Raw genomic sequence first — 19,841 nt, 5'->3', positions numbered from 1 at the left:
GTTTTCTCTGAAATGGATTACTTTATATCTACAAATTTCTTGGGTATCGTCTGTGGATAATAAGGGAAAATATGTATATGAATTTCAAATGCACCTTCGATCTTAAAGCCGAGGTTGACACCTTTCATCTAATATTTTCTTTGAAGATCTAGCACCTACACTGTAATCTAGCACCTACACTGTAATAGCATTAAGGTTAATAAACCCTCTGCTCTCTCATATGAAATTTTTCTTTAACTTTTATGATTTTCCAAAGCAAATGTATATGCTGAATAAAATACGAAGAATTATAGCATGGCTTGCGGGGCAAAATTTGACAAAAAAGGCACTTAAACTTGACAAATTTATAAAGGAATAATAGACATTTGTGTCGTTAAGAGTTATCTCTCTTATCAGAGTATCAATGTACCTTAATAATACCCTAATAAGGGGGAAGGGACAGGGCTATCATTGCCCCTGGGAGAAACAAGCAACTTCAATTCTATTAAAATTTTTATAAAACCTTGATCAATTTTTGATATCCTTCGTGTATTACGTTAAAGAAAATATCACCGATGAGATACCCAGTGAGAGAGAACAATTTCTCGAATGAAAATAAGTTTCATTTAAATTCTGCTCAAAAACATGTACTTAAGGAACAGAGAATAGCTTTTTTAAGTAATATTGCAAACAAATAACAAAGGAGGGTCCATGAAAACACCAGTCTAAGAACAAAAATTTGGTTTGGTGCCAAACTAGAAGCTAGACCAATGTTGTGACCAGACCATGTTTTGTAGTATGACAAACAATATTGTCTTATCTATGTCTAAGAAATATAATAGCTGCATATTCTTTGGGAACAACAAGATTTGGAATGAGGACACTTACTCTAATAGTTCTCAAGAACTTTGAACCAGTCATGTTGCAAACTTAGGTACGTATGCAAGGAAAACAATTCCAAATAATAATCAACACAAAAGAAATCAGACTAATTTATTAGGATTTTAATTCAATGGAATGTTAAAAATGTACATCAATAAAAATATTAGACAAGAATACTTCACACAGTGTATATATAACAAGTAGAAGCTGGAATGTATTACATTATATTAACTTTTACAAATGGTTTAACAAATATAAAATATAACAGAGTAATAATAAGAATATAGGTATATAATATCAAATTCTATAAAACAGAAGCAGCCTATTTCATTTACACTGACCAGCGAGTATATTGCACATTCATATCTTGTAATGAAGAGTAATGGTGAAAACATTCAATGATTCACCTAAACCAATTAATAAGGCATATAACCTGGGTATTAGCACACATCTAAATTCCTATACCCTAACAATCTTACACACAGACAATTGCAGACAAAAGTTCAGGTATCCACACAAGCATAATGAAAAACTCTAGAAAAAGGAAGAGAATCAAATTGCCATATGTACTGGAATAGCTGCAGTAATGTAGCCCTCTCCTTTTTTTTGACAAGGGCAATATTATTGCAGGTACATGTAGTATTTTAATAATGGTTAATGGAATGTTGTGGTCCTGAACATATGATCATACAAATTCAGGGATGATGCCTAGTTATAAATGAACAACATGATGATGATGATGTTTAAGTAGAGCCACAGGATAGTCAAAATAGCATTAACCATACCCTTACATGCCTTATTTTGGGAGTAATCTTCACTGATTTAAAAAAAAATAAATGTTAACTTTTATAAAAGTTAGGTGTAAAAGAAAAATAGAGTTGAGCAAACACAACATACCCAGTAGAATACTAAACTGTAAATGATTTCAAAATTACTTCAACTTAATATGTATAATAAAAATCTTTGGTTGCAGTGTACCTTCAATATGAAAAAAATCATAAAAACACACATGTAATCGTGTAACAGATAACAAGAGGCCCAGGGGCCTTTACACTCACCTGACTATAATACAACAATAAATAATCCACTGGATAGATTATAAAATATTACAAAATAAAGTATTTTGGAAGTCACTTTTGCACATCATGTATATAATTTATATACTAGATGAAGATTTATGCCTTTAAACTACCATAGTGTGATGACCAATAGAACCCAATCCTTACACCTGAGCCCCTTACCCTGGGGCCAGGAATTTGTTAAATTTTGGTAGAGGACTCAATCAATGCCTATTAAAATCATGCCAACAGTTTAGCTTCAAGAATAGAGAGGATTTTTAAAGATTGCATTAATTTGGAGGGGGGGAGGGATTATTATGAAATTTATTACTTCTTTATCTTCACTTTTAGATGCTATATGGCAAAGTGGTTGAAATTGGTTCAGCTGTTCCATAAAAGAAGATGAAATTGCTGAAATTTTAACTTGACGACAGGTGAACAGATAGAATAGGTCACTTGATTGAGGTGACCAAAAAAAAAAACCCAACATAAAAATACGTTTTCTATCATAATGCTGAATTAAAATTTTTAAAATTGACTTTCATTTTCTTTTAAGTTTATAAATACAAAGTCATATAAATATAGGAATGCAATGTTTGATATTTCATGAGTTTGAACAAACTTTACAAACAAGAAATTTGAATGCCTTTGGAATTCATCCTTTCTAGGATTTGGTGCTAGCACTGCTAGGTACACATACTGCTTTGGTTTTTTTTTTTTATTTTGATGTGAATTTTACACCCTGGTTTATGGTGTAAAGTGAGTATTATCAACTTGATTGGATTGGAGCTGTAATGATTTGGTTAGATTTATTATTCTGTTTTAATAATTACATGTAATCTTTTTTTTTGGTTAAAGCTTTTAACTGTTCTTAGCTGTATTGTGTGTATAGGAAGCTAGACTGGTCTGGATTAATATGCTACAATGACTAGCGATGTGATTGTGATTCCTTGCATGACTCTGGATGATCTGTTGTGTAGTTACTGATGTGGTTAAAGCTATGATGACTAGTGATGTGATTGTGATTCCTTGCATGACTCTGGATGATCTGTTGTGTAGTTACTGATGTGGTTGTTTCTCTATGTTTGATGAAGCTGTCTCTACGTTGTTGGTTGGAACCGGCTGATCTATGTTCTCATAGTTACCCTGGCCAGGGGGGCTGCCTCCTTAAAAACATTCACAATAACATTACACGTACTTCAGTACTCACTTTTCAAAGTATGTGCATTTTATCAATGTTTTTACTTTGGAACAATAAAATTCAGATCAAAAAGGAACTTTCTACTTTCAATCTCTCTGACCTTGACCTTTACCAAATGACCTTGATTACAAATGTGGACTAAAACTGATGATGATTTAGATGACAAACAAAGAATCTTACCAAACTGTGGGAGGTTGGGGAAATTGAAGTCAGAGAATCTCCCTCCTCTATCCTGGTATATTCTCCAAAGCAGGAATGCTGTCAAGGGCTTCAGGATCAAGTTAGTGATAACCATGCTTATTACAGTCAAGGAAATTGTTAGATATAATAGTAAAAAGGTCCTTTTTCTGGTTCCAGCTTTGAAATATTTCATAAGTTTTTATAATGTACACAATACTATAGAAGCAGAAATTTTAGTGAAAATGCAAATTTGGCATTTTTAGCAAGGAAGTTGATACAATGTATTGCTGAAATTAAATGTTACTAACATTTTTATCCTCAATCATTAGATGATTGATTGTATGTTGTTTTACTTATCCCATTCAAAGATATTTCACTGACATAGAGATTTTTTTATCATTAGAAGTAACTGTTATCTTTCTGTTCACCATAAAATCCCTAAAATTACTTCTTGTTAAAATTAAATGCCGATTTTTACAGACAGATTACTAAATTTATGTATCACTAAAAAATTCTGTTTATATGATATGTCAACTTTTATTAAGCTTTACTTACATACTTTATATATATTTACTAAGTCAACTAATGATTCTAGCTTCAATATAAAGGATACCCCAAACTAAATCTGTACTCATCCTTTATACCTGAAAAGAGCAAAGACATTAATCATTACTTAAATCCAAAGAAATTTGACTACAAAAGAAACATTCATTTATGAGATGAGAAAAATTTTAACAAGAGGCCCACAGGTCTTATAGGTCACCTGAGTATCATGTAACAACTCTCCAATAATTGAATTTGGTTTGTGTTTTAAATAGTGTTGGCAACGAGTACCCGGTTAACCGGTTAACCGTCGAACGATGCGAGTATCGGTTAGTAAAACTGCTATTCGGTTACTCGGATGAAATACATTTTTCACATTTAATACGTATAAAAAAAACTCTTATATCATTTGTAAATGTATATTTGACACATTTCCCTAATTTAATTACCGTTAGGTTTTCTCTAGTGGTTCACAAATTGGAAAGATTTGTTTTGATTAGTTTAATTGATGGCTTTAATTGCCAGGTGGTACGCGTCTTGAAAACCTGAGTTATAATTACCTGATTTTAACAGACCTGTATTAGAGGTGCATACTTTCACAAAATGCCGCCGCGAACATCAAGTGCGTGGAAATATTGTTAAAGAACTCGAAATCTGTCTTGTCTTGTCAAATTCAAATTATGTGAATCGGAGTTGTCGTATAATGGTGGAACTAAAAATATGCAAAATTACTTTAGATTGAAACTTAATTCGATAACCAGCGACTTGCAGGAGACTCAACAAAAACAACCAGCATTTACAGGCTATGTTAATTCTCCTCGATTGCAACATATATATTCATCATATGTTGATATAATTATTTTCATAACCAAAAACAAAGTCCCCGTTTCGAGTGACATTTAAAATCAAAATTCTTTGAAGATAATGTGTGTATGTTTTTTTTTGTTTTGGTTTTTTTTGTTTGTTTGTTTGTTTTTTGTTGCAGTTTTTTTTTTGAGTTTGTATTTGTAAATAAAGTTCATATATCTTACATTTGTTGTTTATTTATACCAATAAGTAAAAGGGTGAAATTGATAATAAATACGGAACTATAACATAAAATCTTCCGAGTAACCGGGTACTCGATCGAAAGATTAAGCGAGTAACCGGTTAATAAAAATCGTCCGATTTGCCAACACTAGTTTTAAACCAGAGGCCATGACATTCACAATTTTAAAAGAGGCACCATTGCTTATCATAACTATACACTTAACATGCTTACTTTGGTTACTTAATACGTGGCCCAGAGGTAGATCAGAGTAACAAAGAGAAAATGCATTTCCACTTTATAACCAGTTGTGCACCCTACCCCACAAGGACTACTGAGCCTGGGCCATATATTTCATAATTTTGGAAATTTTATCATAGATTTTATTTCATCATAAATGTTTGATTAATATCAAAGAGGGGGGCATGAAATTCACAACTTTTGTTTCCCTTCACCCAAAGATGCTTTATGCCAAAATTGGTTAAAACTGGTTGAGTGGTTGCAGAGAAAAAGCTGAAAATGTTCAAATGTTAACACACGACGACGGACGAAAACAGATAGCAATAGAATAACAGGTGACCTAAAAATTAGGCCTTTAATAACAAGAGGCCAACGGGCCTTATAGGTTACCTGAGCATCATGTAACAACTTTCAAACAATTGCATGAATTTGGTTCGTGTTTTAAACCATGATCCATGAAATTCACAATTTTGAAAGAGGCACCATTGCTTATCATAATTATACACTTAGCATGCTTACTCTAGTTACTTAATACCCAGAGGTAGATCAGAGAAACAAAGAGAAAATGCAATTCCACTTTATAACCAGTTGTGCACGTGGGCACCCCAAACGAACCACTGACCCTGGGGCCACTTATTTCTAAATTTTGGAAATTTTATCATAAATTTTATTTCATCATAAATGGTTAATTAATATAACAGACCAGATTTCAAAGCTTTATTTTCAGACTATATAACCCCCCAATACCCCTGACCCAGGGGGCATGAAATTAACCATTTTGCTAGATGCACCTTTTTTCGTCATAAATATAGATATATATATACTTAGATCATTGGCATAATACCCAGGAGCAAAGGAAAATATTTTCAAAGTATTAATGTATTTTCACTATATAATCAAAAGAGCCCCCCCCCCCCCTTACACCAAATAGGCAAACCCCCTGACCCAGGGGCCATAACATTCACAAATTTGGTTGAGGCACTCTTACTCATTACAATGATATACTAAGTTAGTTTATTTAATACGCAGGAGCAGAGAAGAAAATTTTCAAAGAATTAATGCATTTTCACTATATAACCAGTAGAGCCCCGTCCTAACCCCAGAACCCCAACCCTGGGGGCATAAAATTCACAATTTTAAAAGAGGCATTCTTGCTCATCATAACTATATACTTAGTTAGTTTATTTAATACCCAGGAGCAGAGAAGATTTTCAAAGATTTAATGTATATTCACTATATAATCAATAGAGTCCTGCCCTAACACCAGAACCCCTGACCATGGGGCCATAAAATTCACAATTTCGGAAGAGGCACTCTTACTCATTATAATGATATACTAAGTTAGTTTATTTAATACCCAGGAGCAGAGAAGAAAATTTTCAAATAATTAATGCATTTTCACTATATAACCAGTAGAGCCCCGCCCTAACCCCAGAACCCCGACCCTGGGGGCATAAAATTCACAATTTTAAAAGAGGCACTCTTGCTCATTATAACTATGTACTAATAGTTACTTTATTTAATACCCAGGAGCAGAGAAGAAGATTTTCAAAGAAAATATGCATTTTCACTATATAATCTATATAACCCTGCCCAAGCACTAGAACCCCTGAGCCTGGGGCCATGAATTTCACAATTTTGGTTGAGGACTCAATGCTCATTACATTCATACCAACAGTTCGACTGCTTGATGTCCAGGTGTAAAGTAGAAGATTTTTAAAGATTTCATTAATTTTAATGGTTTTTGCCCCACCTCTCAGGCATCAGAGGGGCGGAGACCATAAAATTCACAAATTTTGTTCCCCTTCACCCATAGATGCTGTAAACCTAATTTGTTTGAAATTGTTTCCTTGGTTTCAGAGAAGAAGCTGAAAATGTTCAAATGTTAACACACGACGGACGACGAATGACGAAAACGGATAGCAATAGGTCACCTGAGTGACTCAGGTGACCTAAAAATGTGTTTTCTTGTGTATTGCATATTTCTTTCAGAATTTAATATAGATGGCCTATTCATATTCAAAATGACCCATTTAAATTTTGAAAGATGCACCATACTGTAGATTCCTCATTTTTCACGAGTACTTAATATCGCGAGACAGCTCTCTAACGTCAAATCGCGAGAATGATAATTTGTGAATGGACGCTTCATCAATAGAATCTACATGGATTTCAGCACAATAAAAATAAAAGCGAGTACATGTAATTTTATTTATTTAGTGATACTTCTCGCGAAATTACGCATTAATTAATTCCTCACGTATACTTAGGAATCTACAGTAGTCCTTCTTGGGCGGAGAAGTAGTTATACATGCCTTTTGAAAATACAGTAAAACTTGATGGGACCAAGATCAAAGTATCAGAGATATCTAATGTAGTAAAGGCATGTATAAAATTAATGCAGTTAAACTCCAAATACTGTAGACGTACTTTTTTCCACAGGGTCATAATTCCGTGGAATCTCAATTTCTGTTTTATCTGCGGGTAGAAAATTACGCAGACTTTGTAGATTGTCACTATATGCCTTACATTTACAGAGTTCTTGAAATCTTTTTTTCGCTGTCAGTCATTTGGACCGACTGCCATGTGAAGTTTGTCAGTCCAGACAGATTTCTATCAGTCCAAAATAAATTCAATAAAAACATGAAAAAAAAATTGTATTTAAATTTTATTATCAATAAACACGGCGTCTATATGAACACTGCATACTTCTTACCCTAGCACCGTCAAGAAACTTGTTTTAACAGTTAACCAATAGTTTGGCGCAAGTTAGAATAATCTGTGTCTCGGAACAAGTCCTCATAACAGTTATACTCGCAATGTAGGAAATATTTATAGAATTGCTCCGAAACGAATTTGAAGTATAGGAAAGGATATGCACTGGAAATAACTTCAAAATTAATTACAACAAACCTATTATTTAGGTCACGTATGTCCTTAAACCTAAATTATGATCCAAATAAAGACGATAATTCAACTAATTTTCTTAACGTTTTTTTCTCGCTTCTTACACGCCATGTTTGCATTCGGAACTCTCTGGAATCTTCGTAGTAAATGTACTGAGTTCGAGTCATTGCCGGTGTTTATTTTGTGACATAGTGAATATAAGGAACAAATTCTATTATTAAACCTGGTCCGTAGGACATTTATCATTTTAACGATAGAACATTGTCTCTAAATTTGCACTTGTATTAATCAAGAAGCCATTACAACATGCAGAACAAGAGGCCCATGGGCCACATCGCTCACCTGAGCACTAAGGGTAGGAAAAAGTAGAAATGGCTTTTTATTGTAAAATTTAAATCCAAAAGTAGTCCCATGACCAATCATGGATTTGCTATTTTTTAGAAAATGATTTTTAAAGAATTTTCCTATATATATCTATGTAAAACTTTGGTCGGCCATTTTGGCCCCACCCTACCCCTGGGGGTCATGATTTGAACAAATTTGAATCTACACTACCTGAACATGCTTCCATATAAATATGATGAATTATGGCTTTGTCATTCTTGAGAAGAAGATTTTTAAAGAATTTTCCTATATATTTCTATGTAAAACTTTGGTCGGCCATTTTGGCCCCGCCCTACCCCCGGGGGTCATGATTTGAACAAACTTGAATCTACACTACCTGAACATGCTTCCATATAAATATGATGAATTATGGCTTTGTCATTCTTGAGAAGAAGATTTTTAAAAAATTTTCCTATATACGAGGGGTGTTAGAAAAGTTCGCGGACAAGTTCTATTGTGAGCGCGCTATTTCCACGAAACCGGTTAAACTTTCCAGATAAAATCTTTACCTTTTTTCCAATGAATATACATGAATTTGGTGCTCTCCGATGATTATTGAAAAATATACAGCTTATTTATTTTGATAAAACTTGCTTCACGGAGCATGCTACATTTTGGCACGTTTACATCACAAAGAATCTTTATTAAAATTAAAAATTGCACAATTGTACCGCAAAGAGTTTTATGATATTTTACCTGCCGCTAAAGTATTCATGAAACGTCACTGGGAGAAATTTTGAACTAAATTGGAGGGTATATGACTGTTTTATAGCCGTTTATAACTGATCAACGCCTGAAAACACAGCCAAAAATCGGAACGTCATTGAGCGTCATGGAGCACTGCACTACGTAAAAATTATGTATGCAGACTGGAAAATGTCTAAAAAGAGATTAAAATGTTCAAGATGCTGCCGGGAATTTCCTACACCTACAAAAGACAAGTTTTCAAATGGTTGTAGCTTCATAAGAATGGAAGGATTAACAATTTGAATGATTAACTCCATCGATACTTCAATACCCCGTATCGCAAGGACGTTGCGATGCGCCTATATGGTTTTGCATAGTTTCCATACCTGATCGATTAACTGCATAGACTTTTTTGAAGATCTCAATAATATCCGAATCAGTACAAAAGACATTATATAGAAGAAAAATAACATATCTTGATATAGATATTCAATTTTAAAGTCGAAAAAAGATAAGAAAAATCTGAAGAAATGAAAGATTTATAGAACTGCGACAAAGCTTAACCGGTTGAAATCTGGTTGTCACGTCGCCTTACGTCAAGTGATTGCTCCGTGAATCCCATGACCTCATAGTAAATGTCGTTGTAAATTTTCAAGATTTTATTATATGGACTTGATTTTTTACATACCAATAAACAAAATATAGGAATTTATTCAGACATAGGTCATACTTCACAGTACACAATAGATTTTCCGTAATTCAATGTGTCCGCGGACTTTTCTAACGACCCTCGTATTTCTATGTAAAACTTTGGTCAGCCATTTTGGCCCCGCCCTACCTCCAGGGGTCATGATTTGAACAAACTTGAATCTACACTACCTGAACATGCTTCCATATAAATATGATGAATTATGGCTTTGTCATTCTTGAGAAGAAGATTTTTAAAGAATTTTCCTATATATTTCTATGTAAAACTTTGGTCGGCCATTTTGGCCCCGCCCTACCCCCGGGGGTCATGATTTGAACAAACTTGAATCTACACTACCTGAGCATGCTTCCATATAAATATGATGAATTATGGCTTTGTCATTCTTGAGAAGATTTTTAAAGAATTTTCCTATATATTTCTATGTAAAACTTTGGTCGGCCATTTTGGCCCCGCCCTACCCCCGGGGGTCATGATTTGAACAAACTTGAATCTACACTACCTGAGCATGCTTCCATATAAATATGATGAATTATGGCTTTGTCATTCTTGAGAAGAAGATTTTTAAAGAATTTTCCTATATATTTCTATGTAAAACTTTGGTCGGCCATTTTGGCCCCGCCCTACCCCCGGGGGTCATGATTTGAACAAACTTGAATCTACACTACCTGAGCATGCTTCCATATAAATATGATGAATTATGGCTTTGTCATTCTTGAGAAGAAGATTTTTAAAGAATTTTCCTATATATTTCTATGTAAAACTTTGGTCGGCCATTTTGGCCCCGCCCTACCCCCGAGGGTCATGATTTGAACAAACTTGAATCTACACTACCTGAGGATGTTTCCCCATAAGTTTCATCTTTCCTGGCAGGGTGGTTCTTGAGAAGAAGATTTTTAAAATATGCCACTAAATTTTCATTAATACCCAATTATCTCCCCTTGAATGAGGGCGTGGCCCTTCATTTGAACAAACTTGAATCCCCTTCACCCAAGGATACTTTGTGGCAAGTTTGGTTGAAATTGGCCCAGCGGTTCTTGAGAAGAAGTCGAAAATGTGAAAAGTTTACAGACAGACAGACAGACGGACAGACAGACGGACAGACGGACGCCGGACAAAATGCGATCAGATAAACTCACTTGAGCCTTCGGCTCAGGTGAGCTAAAAAGAGTTTGAAAGATAACGATCGATCGATAATAGGGAATTTGTACGAAATTTAGTCGGATTTTCGCAAGTTCTCTGTCAACACCGTCCGGTCATTTGGACTGACACAGAACGGAAAGTAATCGGTCCTTGGTTGTTTCAATCGGTTTTGCCGACAGGACCGAAAGATTTCAAGAACTCTGCATTTATATTACTTGGACAAATTTCCACGGAAAATTTTTGACCGTGTACATAGTGTAAATTAATCCCATGCGGAAAAAAGTAATTCTACAGTAATGTAAATGATACAACAATGAATTTCACTGCATGTTGAGAATCTCAAATTAATACATATTATTTTTGTACATGATGGAAAGAAAATGATGCTAAAACTATCTGTACTGAGAAGTTTATGCAACTCGCAATAGTATTATAAAATATTTAGTTGAAAAAAAAAGTGCTCTCTTAGATTACCGGTGAATGCCACATTTTTCAATCTATTTTTAAATACATGTACATGATTGACATTGACTGTACAATTTACAGAGGAAATGACTTCTCATGTGCTACAATATTTTAAAGGTACAAACTGTACTTGTATTTCATTCTTTTCAAGAGAGGAAATCAACTGAAGCAAAAAGCAGGGCACAATAATCATTATACAATGTACATACAGCTCAAGAAAACATTTTTCAAACAATCATTTGTACCTTGTGGATACTTGTCAACTTCTATAACTTGACTAGTCCTTGGTTGATAGATTCCCAGCAATACAATATCTTCTAATATTGTGAACAAGTGAAGGATAAGGTACTGAAAATGAAAAATAAATAAGTAAAACACACTTATAGCAAACATGCTCATAATGACCTGACACTTACAGCAAAGTTATTTCTATTTCCAATAGCTTTAAAATATGAACTTTCAGAATAAAACAAATCATATGTACATATTCATGCATTTGTCCACCTCTGGCACTTCATTATGAATTTTCCTCCTGAGTTAAAGATTCATTGATTTCATTGAAAAAACATAAAAACAGCCAGTAGATACCTACCATAAGTACAGCATCAAATGAATCGGGACTAGCTATACTCCATACCCCTAACAGTAGTACAAAGGTGTTACTCAGCCAGTAGACAGTTGGCATGAAACTACCAAACTGTGCTCCCCTGCAGAAAACAAGCTAGAACTTTACAAAATTTGAATGTATTCATTTCTATTGTATCTTTCATCAAGCTTGAACAATTTGATTTTGAACATATTCTTTTTCACTTCCTCTTTCTACATGCTTCTTCCTCTTTCTACATGCTTGAAATTTACAAGTACAAGAATGTTCAGCTAAAAACAATTTTTTTTTTTAATTGGTTTCTTAAGACAGCGAGACTATTACAACAAAAGACCCATGGGTCACAATGCTCACCTCAGTAACTTAGGCCATGCTATTCTTCACCAGATTCTGCCCCTTTTAATACCTACTGTGGTCAACCCTATCCCTCAGGGTCATGATTTGAACAATTTAGAATCTACAATACCCTAGGATGCTTCCACCTAAGTTTCAGTTTTCCTGGCCCATTGGTTCTTGAGAAGAAAATTTTTAAAGATTTTTCCTATATACTTCAATGTAAAACTTGGATTTCCCTAGTATGGACCGGTCCAACCTTTGGGGTCATGATTTTAACAATTTAGAATCTATACTACCTAAGGATGCTTCCACATAAGTTTCAGCTTTCCTGGCCCAGTGGTTCTTGAAAAGAAGATTTTTTAATGACCCACCCTATTTTTGTCTTTTCTTGATTATCTCCCCTTGGAAGGGGGATTGGCCCTTCATTTTTACAATTTAAATTTCCATTTACCCAAAAATGATTTGTATCAGGTTTGGTTAAAATTGGCCCAGTGGTTCTTGAGAGGAAGTTGAAAGTGTGAAAAGTTTACAGACAGACGCTCAGCTAGATGGATGGAGGACACTGGGTGATCAGAAAAAGCTCACTTGAGCTGAAAGCTCAGGTGAACTAAAAAATGAGTACCTTAACAATATTCTAGTTACTAAATAATTATACTGACATTGTAGTATAATGCCTTTTGTGCAAATTATCTAACTTTTCCTAGATTTCTTTTTTTTTGATTTTCTCCAAGGAGCTGACCACATAGTCATCTGCTTCATTTACAGGACACCTGATCCTCTCTCTCCCTCCACAAGGTACCTAATTCAACTCTGAAGAACCCCACTTTCATCTTTGCTCCTTCTTTAAGCTTTTATTTTATCAATTTATTTTATCAATCATCAACCCAGCTAATGTTGGAAAGTGGAGAAATTCTCCTAAGATGTGTGCAGAAAATCTTGCACTGTACATTGCACATCATTTTCACTATAGGATCTGCTTTATGGTCAAAGATTTTAAAAAATAAAACCATAACACTGCAGTTCTGCAGCTATGTAGATACTTACCATATCATCAAAATGAAATGGACACAAACAATCACCTGAAAGAACATATTAAAGATATAAAATAAGCATAATAAGATGCTCAAAGCTCAAGAAATGTTTGCCTGGTAAATTGCAAAACATACAAAAACAAAAGATGTTTGTAAAACATCCTTCCCCAAATAATTGGAATTTTTCTAATCTAAGTCCAAGGGACATAACTCTGTCAAAAATGGCTCAATCATACCCTACAATAAAACTTGACCTAGATATTCTTCTGAGAAATCTATATACCAAATTTCATTTCAACCTCTGCAAAGAAAATGAATGGAAACTGATGGTGGACCGACAGACCAACTGACCGACCAACAGACCGTTTTGACACGTTTGAAGATGGGACTTATGAATTTGGAAACACTGTAAATGTAGTAAAAGGAGAGTCCTTAATATTTGACAATGAGAAAATACATGAAGGTCGCCACTAGAACTAGGGTGCTTAGGGGAGATCCGTCCAATTCTGGACACTGGGTTATTCCGGACAAATAAAACAGTCTTTAACTTTTGTCTCATTTTTCGGTAATTCTGTATGGTTGATTATAAATAAATGTAGTAAATTCGGAGAGCTGGTGTCATTGTTGTCTTTTCTAAAAACATTATAATGATTCTAGGGTATTCTGAATGCTATAATTAAGTCAAAAGTTAGACTTTGGACTAATACCTCCTGAAATCCATTAGCCAATAATAGGTGGCAAAATTTGAACAAATTAAGGGCAATTTGACATAGAATTAAAACAAGATCTAACATAAATATTTATTTCCATTTATAATTTTAAAATATCTTATGTAGAGAGCATATGTTAAAAAAAGAAAAAATATGATGAATAATACAAAATAATATTAATTTTTTCATTAAATTTTATCAAACAATGTGTTCCGATTTCCCCCACTGATTTTTTTCTAGGTGGGGGAATTCCAGACGCTGGTTTTATGGGTAGACAGACATCTCGGCCCGTGACGGTTGACAGGTAGGCCTGAGGCCTGGAAGGGTCGGCCCAAAATTATTGACACATCGGCCCATATAAAAGACCCAAGAAACAACTAGTCCAGTGTCTGAATTATTGGTTCTTTTTAATTAATTACTCTTTCTGACGATTAAACAATTTTCTTTATAAAAATCAAATTAGGAAGGGGGAGGGCTCTATAATATCATTTCTATGCAAGTCCCTAACCCGCATCTCTCTCTCTCTCTCTCTCTCTCTCTCGTGAAAATGTGCAATATACATGCTAAGTAATGCAAAACTTAAGCATGTCTAACAAAGTGGCATGTTGTTGGAATGCATTTTCTCACAAAAAAATTTGTTCAAAGCATATATTGCTCTCTTGTCCGGATTTACCCCGCCTCTGTCTGGAATTACCCAATGTTGTTCGGACTTGCACTATTTCACCACCTGAATTCATTTTGTTATCAATAAAAGATATTTCACTGTGTTTCATGATGATACATGTATTCATTGCATTTTGTTGCCAAAAAGTGTTTCCATACTTTTTCACTTGAAATCAGAGTGTGTTGAGTGTTTATTTTCGTTTGCTGGGTGTTACATATTAAAACAGGACAAAAGTGTCCAGAATTGGATGGATCTCCCCTAATAGGGAAAATACACCAAGGTGCTCATAGAGTGTTACTGAGAAAACAGTAATGTAAGTATGCATGAATACAATTACCTTAGCATTAATGTATAATATAGAAGCAGGAAAATAAATATAAAACTAAAGCCAATGAGGAAATATGAATTATTCTTTCACAAATCATCTTTGTTTAATATCAAGTGTCTAATTTCTCTCCACTTTTTGCAAAATAAATCAAGTTTTTATGACAAGGGAAATCTTCCCCACTTACAAAGTCTAAAAGGATAGGTAAAGAAGTGTTGTAGACATGTTAATCCAAACAAAATGCTCTCAATCTTGAATTTTACTGTCCAATTGAAAAGAGATAAACAGAATGTTTTCAGACAGTGTCAACTTCCCAACTCCCTATTTAACTGAGGATGGGGAGAGGCTAGAGAAAAGTCAGAGAGAACATTATTTATCTTCATCCCAATTAATTCTTGTGCTAAGATCATTCATTACTCACTGTAGAATGTAACATTAATGCCCTCCCCCTACAAAGTATTAACAATTTCAAACTTTTATGCTGCAAGGATTTTTATGCTTGTAAATACACACAGCTTGGTATATGGACACATTCCTGGCATTAATAAAATCATAAATTAATGAGATGAAATCATATCAAGAGGATTCCTTCTATTTTTTAAATCAAATTTTGCAGTTCCGTTTAGCTAATCTTTTTGATTGCTAGGGATCTTCTTCCTTAGAAACTCCTTATTCTACATATATTGTAATTATGCAGATTGCTAGAAACTGGTTCTCAGGTGCAAGCTCTGTTGATACTTATTTACACCTCAATAACTGGAATTTTCCACCAAACTCTCATCTTGGTGTCACTGAGCAAAATTAAAACACCCAAAACAACCTGAGGTCAGATACCTCTGCACATTGCCCACTGATCTCATGGGGCATTATGGTTATGCCAATTGGTATTTTTCCCAAAGAAATACAAGATCAGGTCTGAGGAAAATGATGAAATTAGTGACCTTGATCTTTGAGAAATCAAACTCTATCTAAATTCACAACACCCTAAGGCCATAATAAATAAATTGCTAGATTCTCATCCGAATTTTTTTTAAAAATCGAGGCGGGCGGGTGGCTTTTATTTTATATTTTTTTACTTTTTCAATTTTGCAGATTTTTTATTGACCTTGTCAATCGGTGTAATTTTATCTACAATAACCAAATAAAAGTCATAGTAAAGGTTAAATTATCTCTTACTTCACGTCATCACCAATCTTCTTCAACCAATGACCCTTGTTCAAAATATATACGCATGTATTACAGCATATTACCATCTTTTCAGCTGTCAAAATCATGTCGACTTTCGCGGGATTTAAAACAAAAGTAGAATGGTAGATGAATACCGATCCCGATCAGAATTAAGACGAAGAAAAACAGAAATAAAAAAAATCAAGGCGGGCGGGGATGAGAATCTAGAAATATTTTTATTATGGCCTAATGGTAATAAACAATGAATAAATTCAAGTCAGGGGTAGACATTAACTTTTATTTCCACTTGTCCTTCGGGCAAGTGAACTACAATTTTGACTTGTCCGAATGCAAAATTTACTTGCCCAAAATTTTTGAAGAAAAAAAAAACAGTTATTGTACCTGCATGAATTTGTTGTAAATATAAAAGTTGACAAATTAATCTCAATTTTGAAGTTAACTGCCGGAAAAATGTTGATATGTTGGTGATGCTACATTTGTAAATGTACATGTATGTAAAACACTTTCCTGTCATTTAACTATCTTGAAAACACACAGAGTACTACAGGAATATTATTTTCTAGGCCTAATGATTTTTGCTTGAAATTTTAATTTTTCCTCTATAAAAATGAGGTGAAGCCAGAAGGAAGAGAGTTGTTATGTTTTGAATCAAGATACATCGTGCATCGTAAATAATTGATGTTCTTCATATAATTCCTTAATTGGGTAAAGAAAGTATTCTGTAATCTCTATTTCATAATAAGACTGTAACGTAAGTTGTCAGACAGATAATCGTATTTTTTAAACTTTGAAGGAAAACAGAATAACAAACCCGATTTCTTATCCAGAAACACTACCGAGGGATTCCGAATGCAATAACAATTTCCCGTTTTGGGCAGAAATCAAGTGTTTAATTCATTGTGTTGTTTATAAACTTATGTGAGATTAAAAAAATGTTTCTATCAGAAATATCCACTTGCCCGATCGGACAAGTACACTGATAGTTTCACTTGCCCGAACTGAGAATTTACTTGTCCCGGGCAATCGGACAACCGTTAATGTCAATCCCTGCAAGTTTGAATTAATCTCATTCAAGTGATCCAAGTTTATGGCCTGTGCATTATTCAATATAGGTGTGCACTGACCTTGACCTTTAAAATATAAAATGGCCATAAACATATAACTACAGTGTACAGTGACCTTGATCTTAAAATTATGAAATGGACATATGGATTTAATATCTTGATATAATTTATGTCATACACTTTTTTGTGTGAAAGGGTGTGTGTGTGAGCAAGGGTGTGTCTACCTTTGTTGTATTATTAATTTATATCAACTCAGTTCAGTTCATTGTATTTGTTACCCATGACCTTTTATAGAGAAGGTATGTATAGGCAATTTGTTTGTTGCCCAATCTATTCAGCATTCTGAAGAAATATGATTTAAATTAAGGGAGCTAGAAATATTTCCAAATAAAACTATATAATATCTTTTTTTTCAATGACCTTGAGCTTTTAAATATGACATTGAACCTTGACATACCTTTGAGTAATGACCAATAACACACAAAAAATTTGAATCATTTCAGTCAAGAGTTGAAAATATCCTCTTTAGAGGAGTGGACAGGCTTTCGCCTACATCCACTCAGTGGTGATGGATGTAGGCGAAAGCTTGTCCACTTCTCTAAAGAAAATAAAGTTGTAGAGTGATGAAATTTTATGCATCCAAAATTGAGTTGCTTGCTATTTATTAATTTCATACTAGAAAGACAGAGCTGGAAGATGGAATTGACTAAATTCCCTTCTGTACATGTATACATTATTTTCTTTACATTCTGACCTAAGCCCCATACTCTACAGATAAAATGTCTCCCTTGCCCTTCATAAACTTCAACATGTTCGGGGGGGGGGGGGGGGGGGGGGGGGGGGGGTCTTTGACGTTTACGATTTTGTTTTGCGCATGTCCAAAATGTCCTGAAAATTGCAACTGGGATAAAAATATTTCAGATACATGTGTAATTATTGAAGACAAGGAGAAACCGGCATAATGGCATGTACCATTGAAGCATGATGCCGCATCCTGTAGTGTTAAATCTAAAGCAAACTAGCATGGCGCGGCGCCATGCCCCTTTTCCTTGACGCCATGCCCTTTTTTCCAGCGCCATGCCCTTATTTCCTAACCAAAAATTAATAAATATGCCCAGTTTAGGCAATATTCCTTTGCTGTTCTGTTTATTCAGTGCATGCTGATAATCCCTTTGTTTATACAACGACAGGAAATCACTTCACGCTTGAACGCACGAACTCAGCCACCTGGCTAATTAACATGCCTCAGGCTATCAGGGTAGAGGATTTAACTTGAGAAACTGTTATTAGATTGCATTGATTATGCAAGAATTGGCCCAAGATAATGATAAATTAACTTGTAAATTATTAACTAATTAAAATCAGGATCGTTTTTTTAAACCGAAAGTAGAATAAAACACATAGTTGAACTTGAAGAAAAAATGGATATTTATAATATCTGAATAAAATACTTACAGTTTACCAAAAAACTGAATGTAATGTGATAAAAAGGCTCAAAAATAACAAACTAAGTTAGTTTCTTTGGATTTGACAAGCTGAGGGTCAATGTTTCTAATTAAAGCCAGAGTTTTTTTTTTTTAAACAAATCATATTTTGCATTATTTTTTTTTTTTTTTGGGAGTAAGACCAGTTTTCAGTTGATCCTGTTGGTAGAATATTTTCCAAGTAAAGAGAATGGTCTCTACATGTATTTTTTTCAAAATGTCCCTCCCCCTTCCCTGACAAAAAAGACTTAAAAAGTATTATCCTTTAATGTTTAAATTGACGGTACTAGTACACAAATAACACAGTCTAAGCAGGTAAATCATACCTCCAAACTTTAATAATTTTGCAGATGTCTCAGCTAGAATAATACCATTACTTTCTCAAGTGTAACCTCAATACTTTTTTGATAAAGAAATTGGATGTAAAAAAGCCTTTTTTTATATCCTTTTTGTTTCAATAATTGTCTTGTCAGTCTAGGTGTGCTAACTGTGTTGGTATTATTTTTTTAAAATGAATGGAATACAGATATACGAATTTATCTTTAAATTACTTGTTTCAATAAAGATTTCAATATGAAAGGATATTAAAAGTAATTAAACATGTTAAGATATGTAAAAATTAATAAATGTTTAATATAATTTTAAACGCATTAACACTTGTTTTAAAAGTGCCCTTGTGAGATCCTGTCGCGACACAAAGTGCCCTTTTGATTCCTTGATTACCATGCCCTTTTTAGGGTCTAGATTTAACACTATCCTGGCATCTAAGATCCTTGAAAATAATGAAACATTAGGCCTACAATGAAAGGAAATATTTGTTAAAGTATTGACAACAACATGTGAGAGTGCAGAGTTGATTTTTTACCTTTAGAGTATAGTGTGGAGGGCTCATTTTCAAAATAATTTTGTTCAGATGATGATGACAGTCACGAGTTCACAATGCATCATTTCACCAAACTCGGATGGTCTCATTGGGGGGATAGACAACCCAGAGGCATCCCGAAAAAAAAATATACTCTCAAAAAAAAGTGAT

The 19,841-nt window shown here is 34.0% G+C and overlaps 1 protein-coding gene across 1 annotated transcript; it reads right to left on the bottom strand.

Moving 5' to 3' along the window:
* Nucleotides 1-968: 968 nt before the first annotated feature.
* Nucleotides 969-19,805, bottom strand: LOC134258755 (type-1 angiotensin II receptor-associated protein-like). Its single transcript, XM_062741334.1, has 7 exons — nt 19,674-19,805; nt 13,387-13,421; nt 11,995-12,109; nt 11,648-11,750; nt 3,914-3,944; nt 3,301-3,416; nt 969-3,085 (listed from the first exon to the last, which is right to left on the bottom strand). The coding sequence occupies exons 1-7, from the start codon at nt 19,698-19,700 to the stop codon at nt 2,979-2,981; spliced, it is 534 nt and encodes a 177-aa protein (XP_062597318.1). The 5' UTR covers nt 19,701-19,805; the 3' UTR covers nt 969-2,978.
* Nucleotides 19,806-19,841: the final 36 nt, after the last annotated feature.

This window comes from Saccostrea cucullata, unplaced genomic scaffold (assembly GCF_032062105.1).
Source record: "Saccostrea cucullata isolate Sc308-1 unplaced genomic scaffold, CSIRO_AGI_Scuc_v1 ctg27, whole genome shotgun sequence".
Taxonomy (NCBI): domain Eukaryota; kingdom Metazoa; phylum Mollusca; class Bivalvia; order Ostreida; family Ostreidae; genus Saccostrea; species Saccostrea cuccullata.
Note: the sequence above shows the minus strand (reverse complement) of the source record. Positions and strands in the feature narration are given on the sequence as shown.

Coding starts and splice junctions, on each gene's coding strand:
- LOC134258755 (XM_062741334.1), bottom strand. CDS start 19,700: ATGAGCCCTCCACACTATACTCTAAAG. Junction 13,422..19,673: donor CTCCACACTATACTCTAAAG/GTAAAAAATCAA, acceptor ATGTTCTTTCAG/GTGATTGTTTGTGTCCATTT. Junction 3,086..3,300: donor CCCCAACCTCCCACAGTTTG/GTAAGATTCTTT, acceptor AATGTTTTTAAG/GAGGCAGCCCCCCTGGCCAG.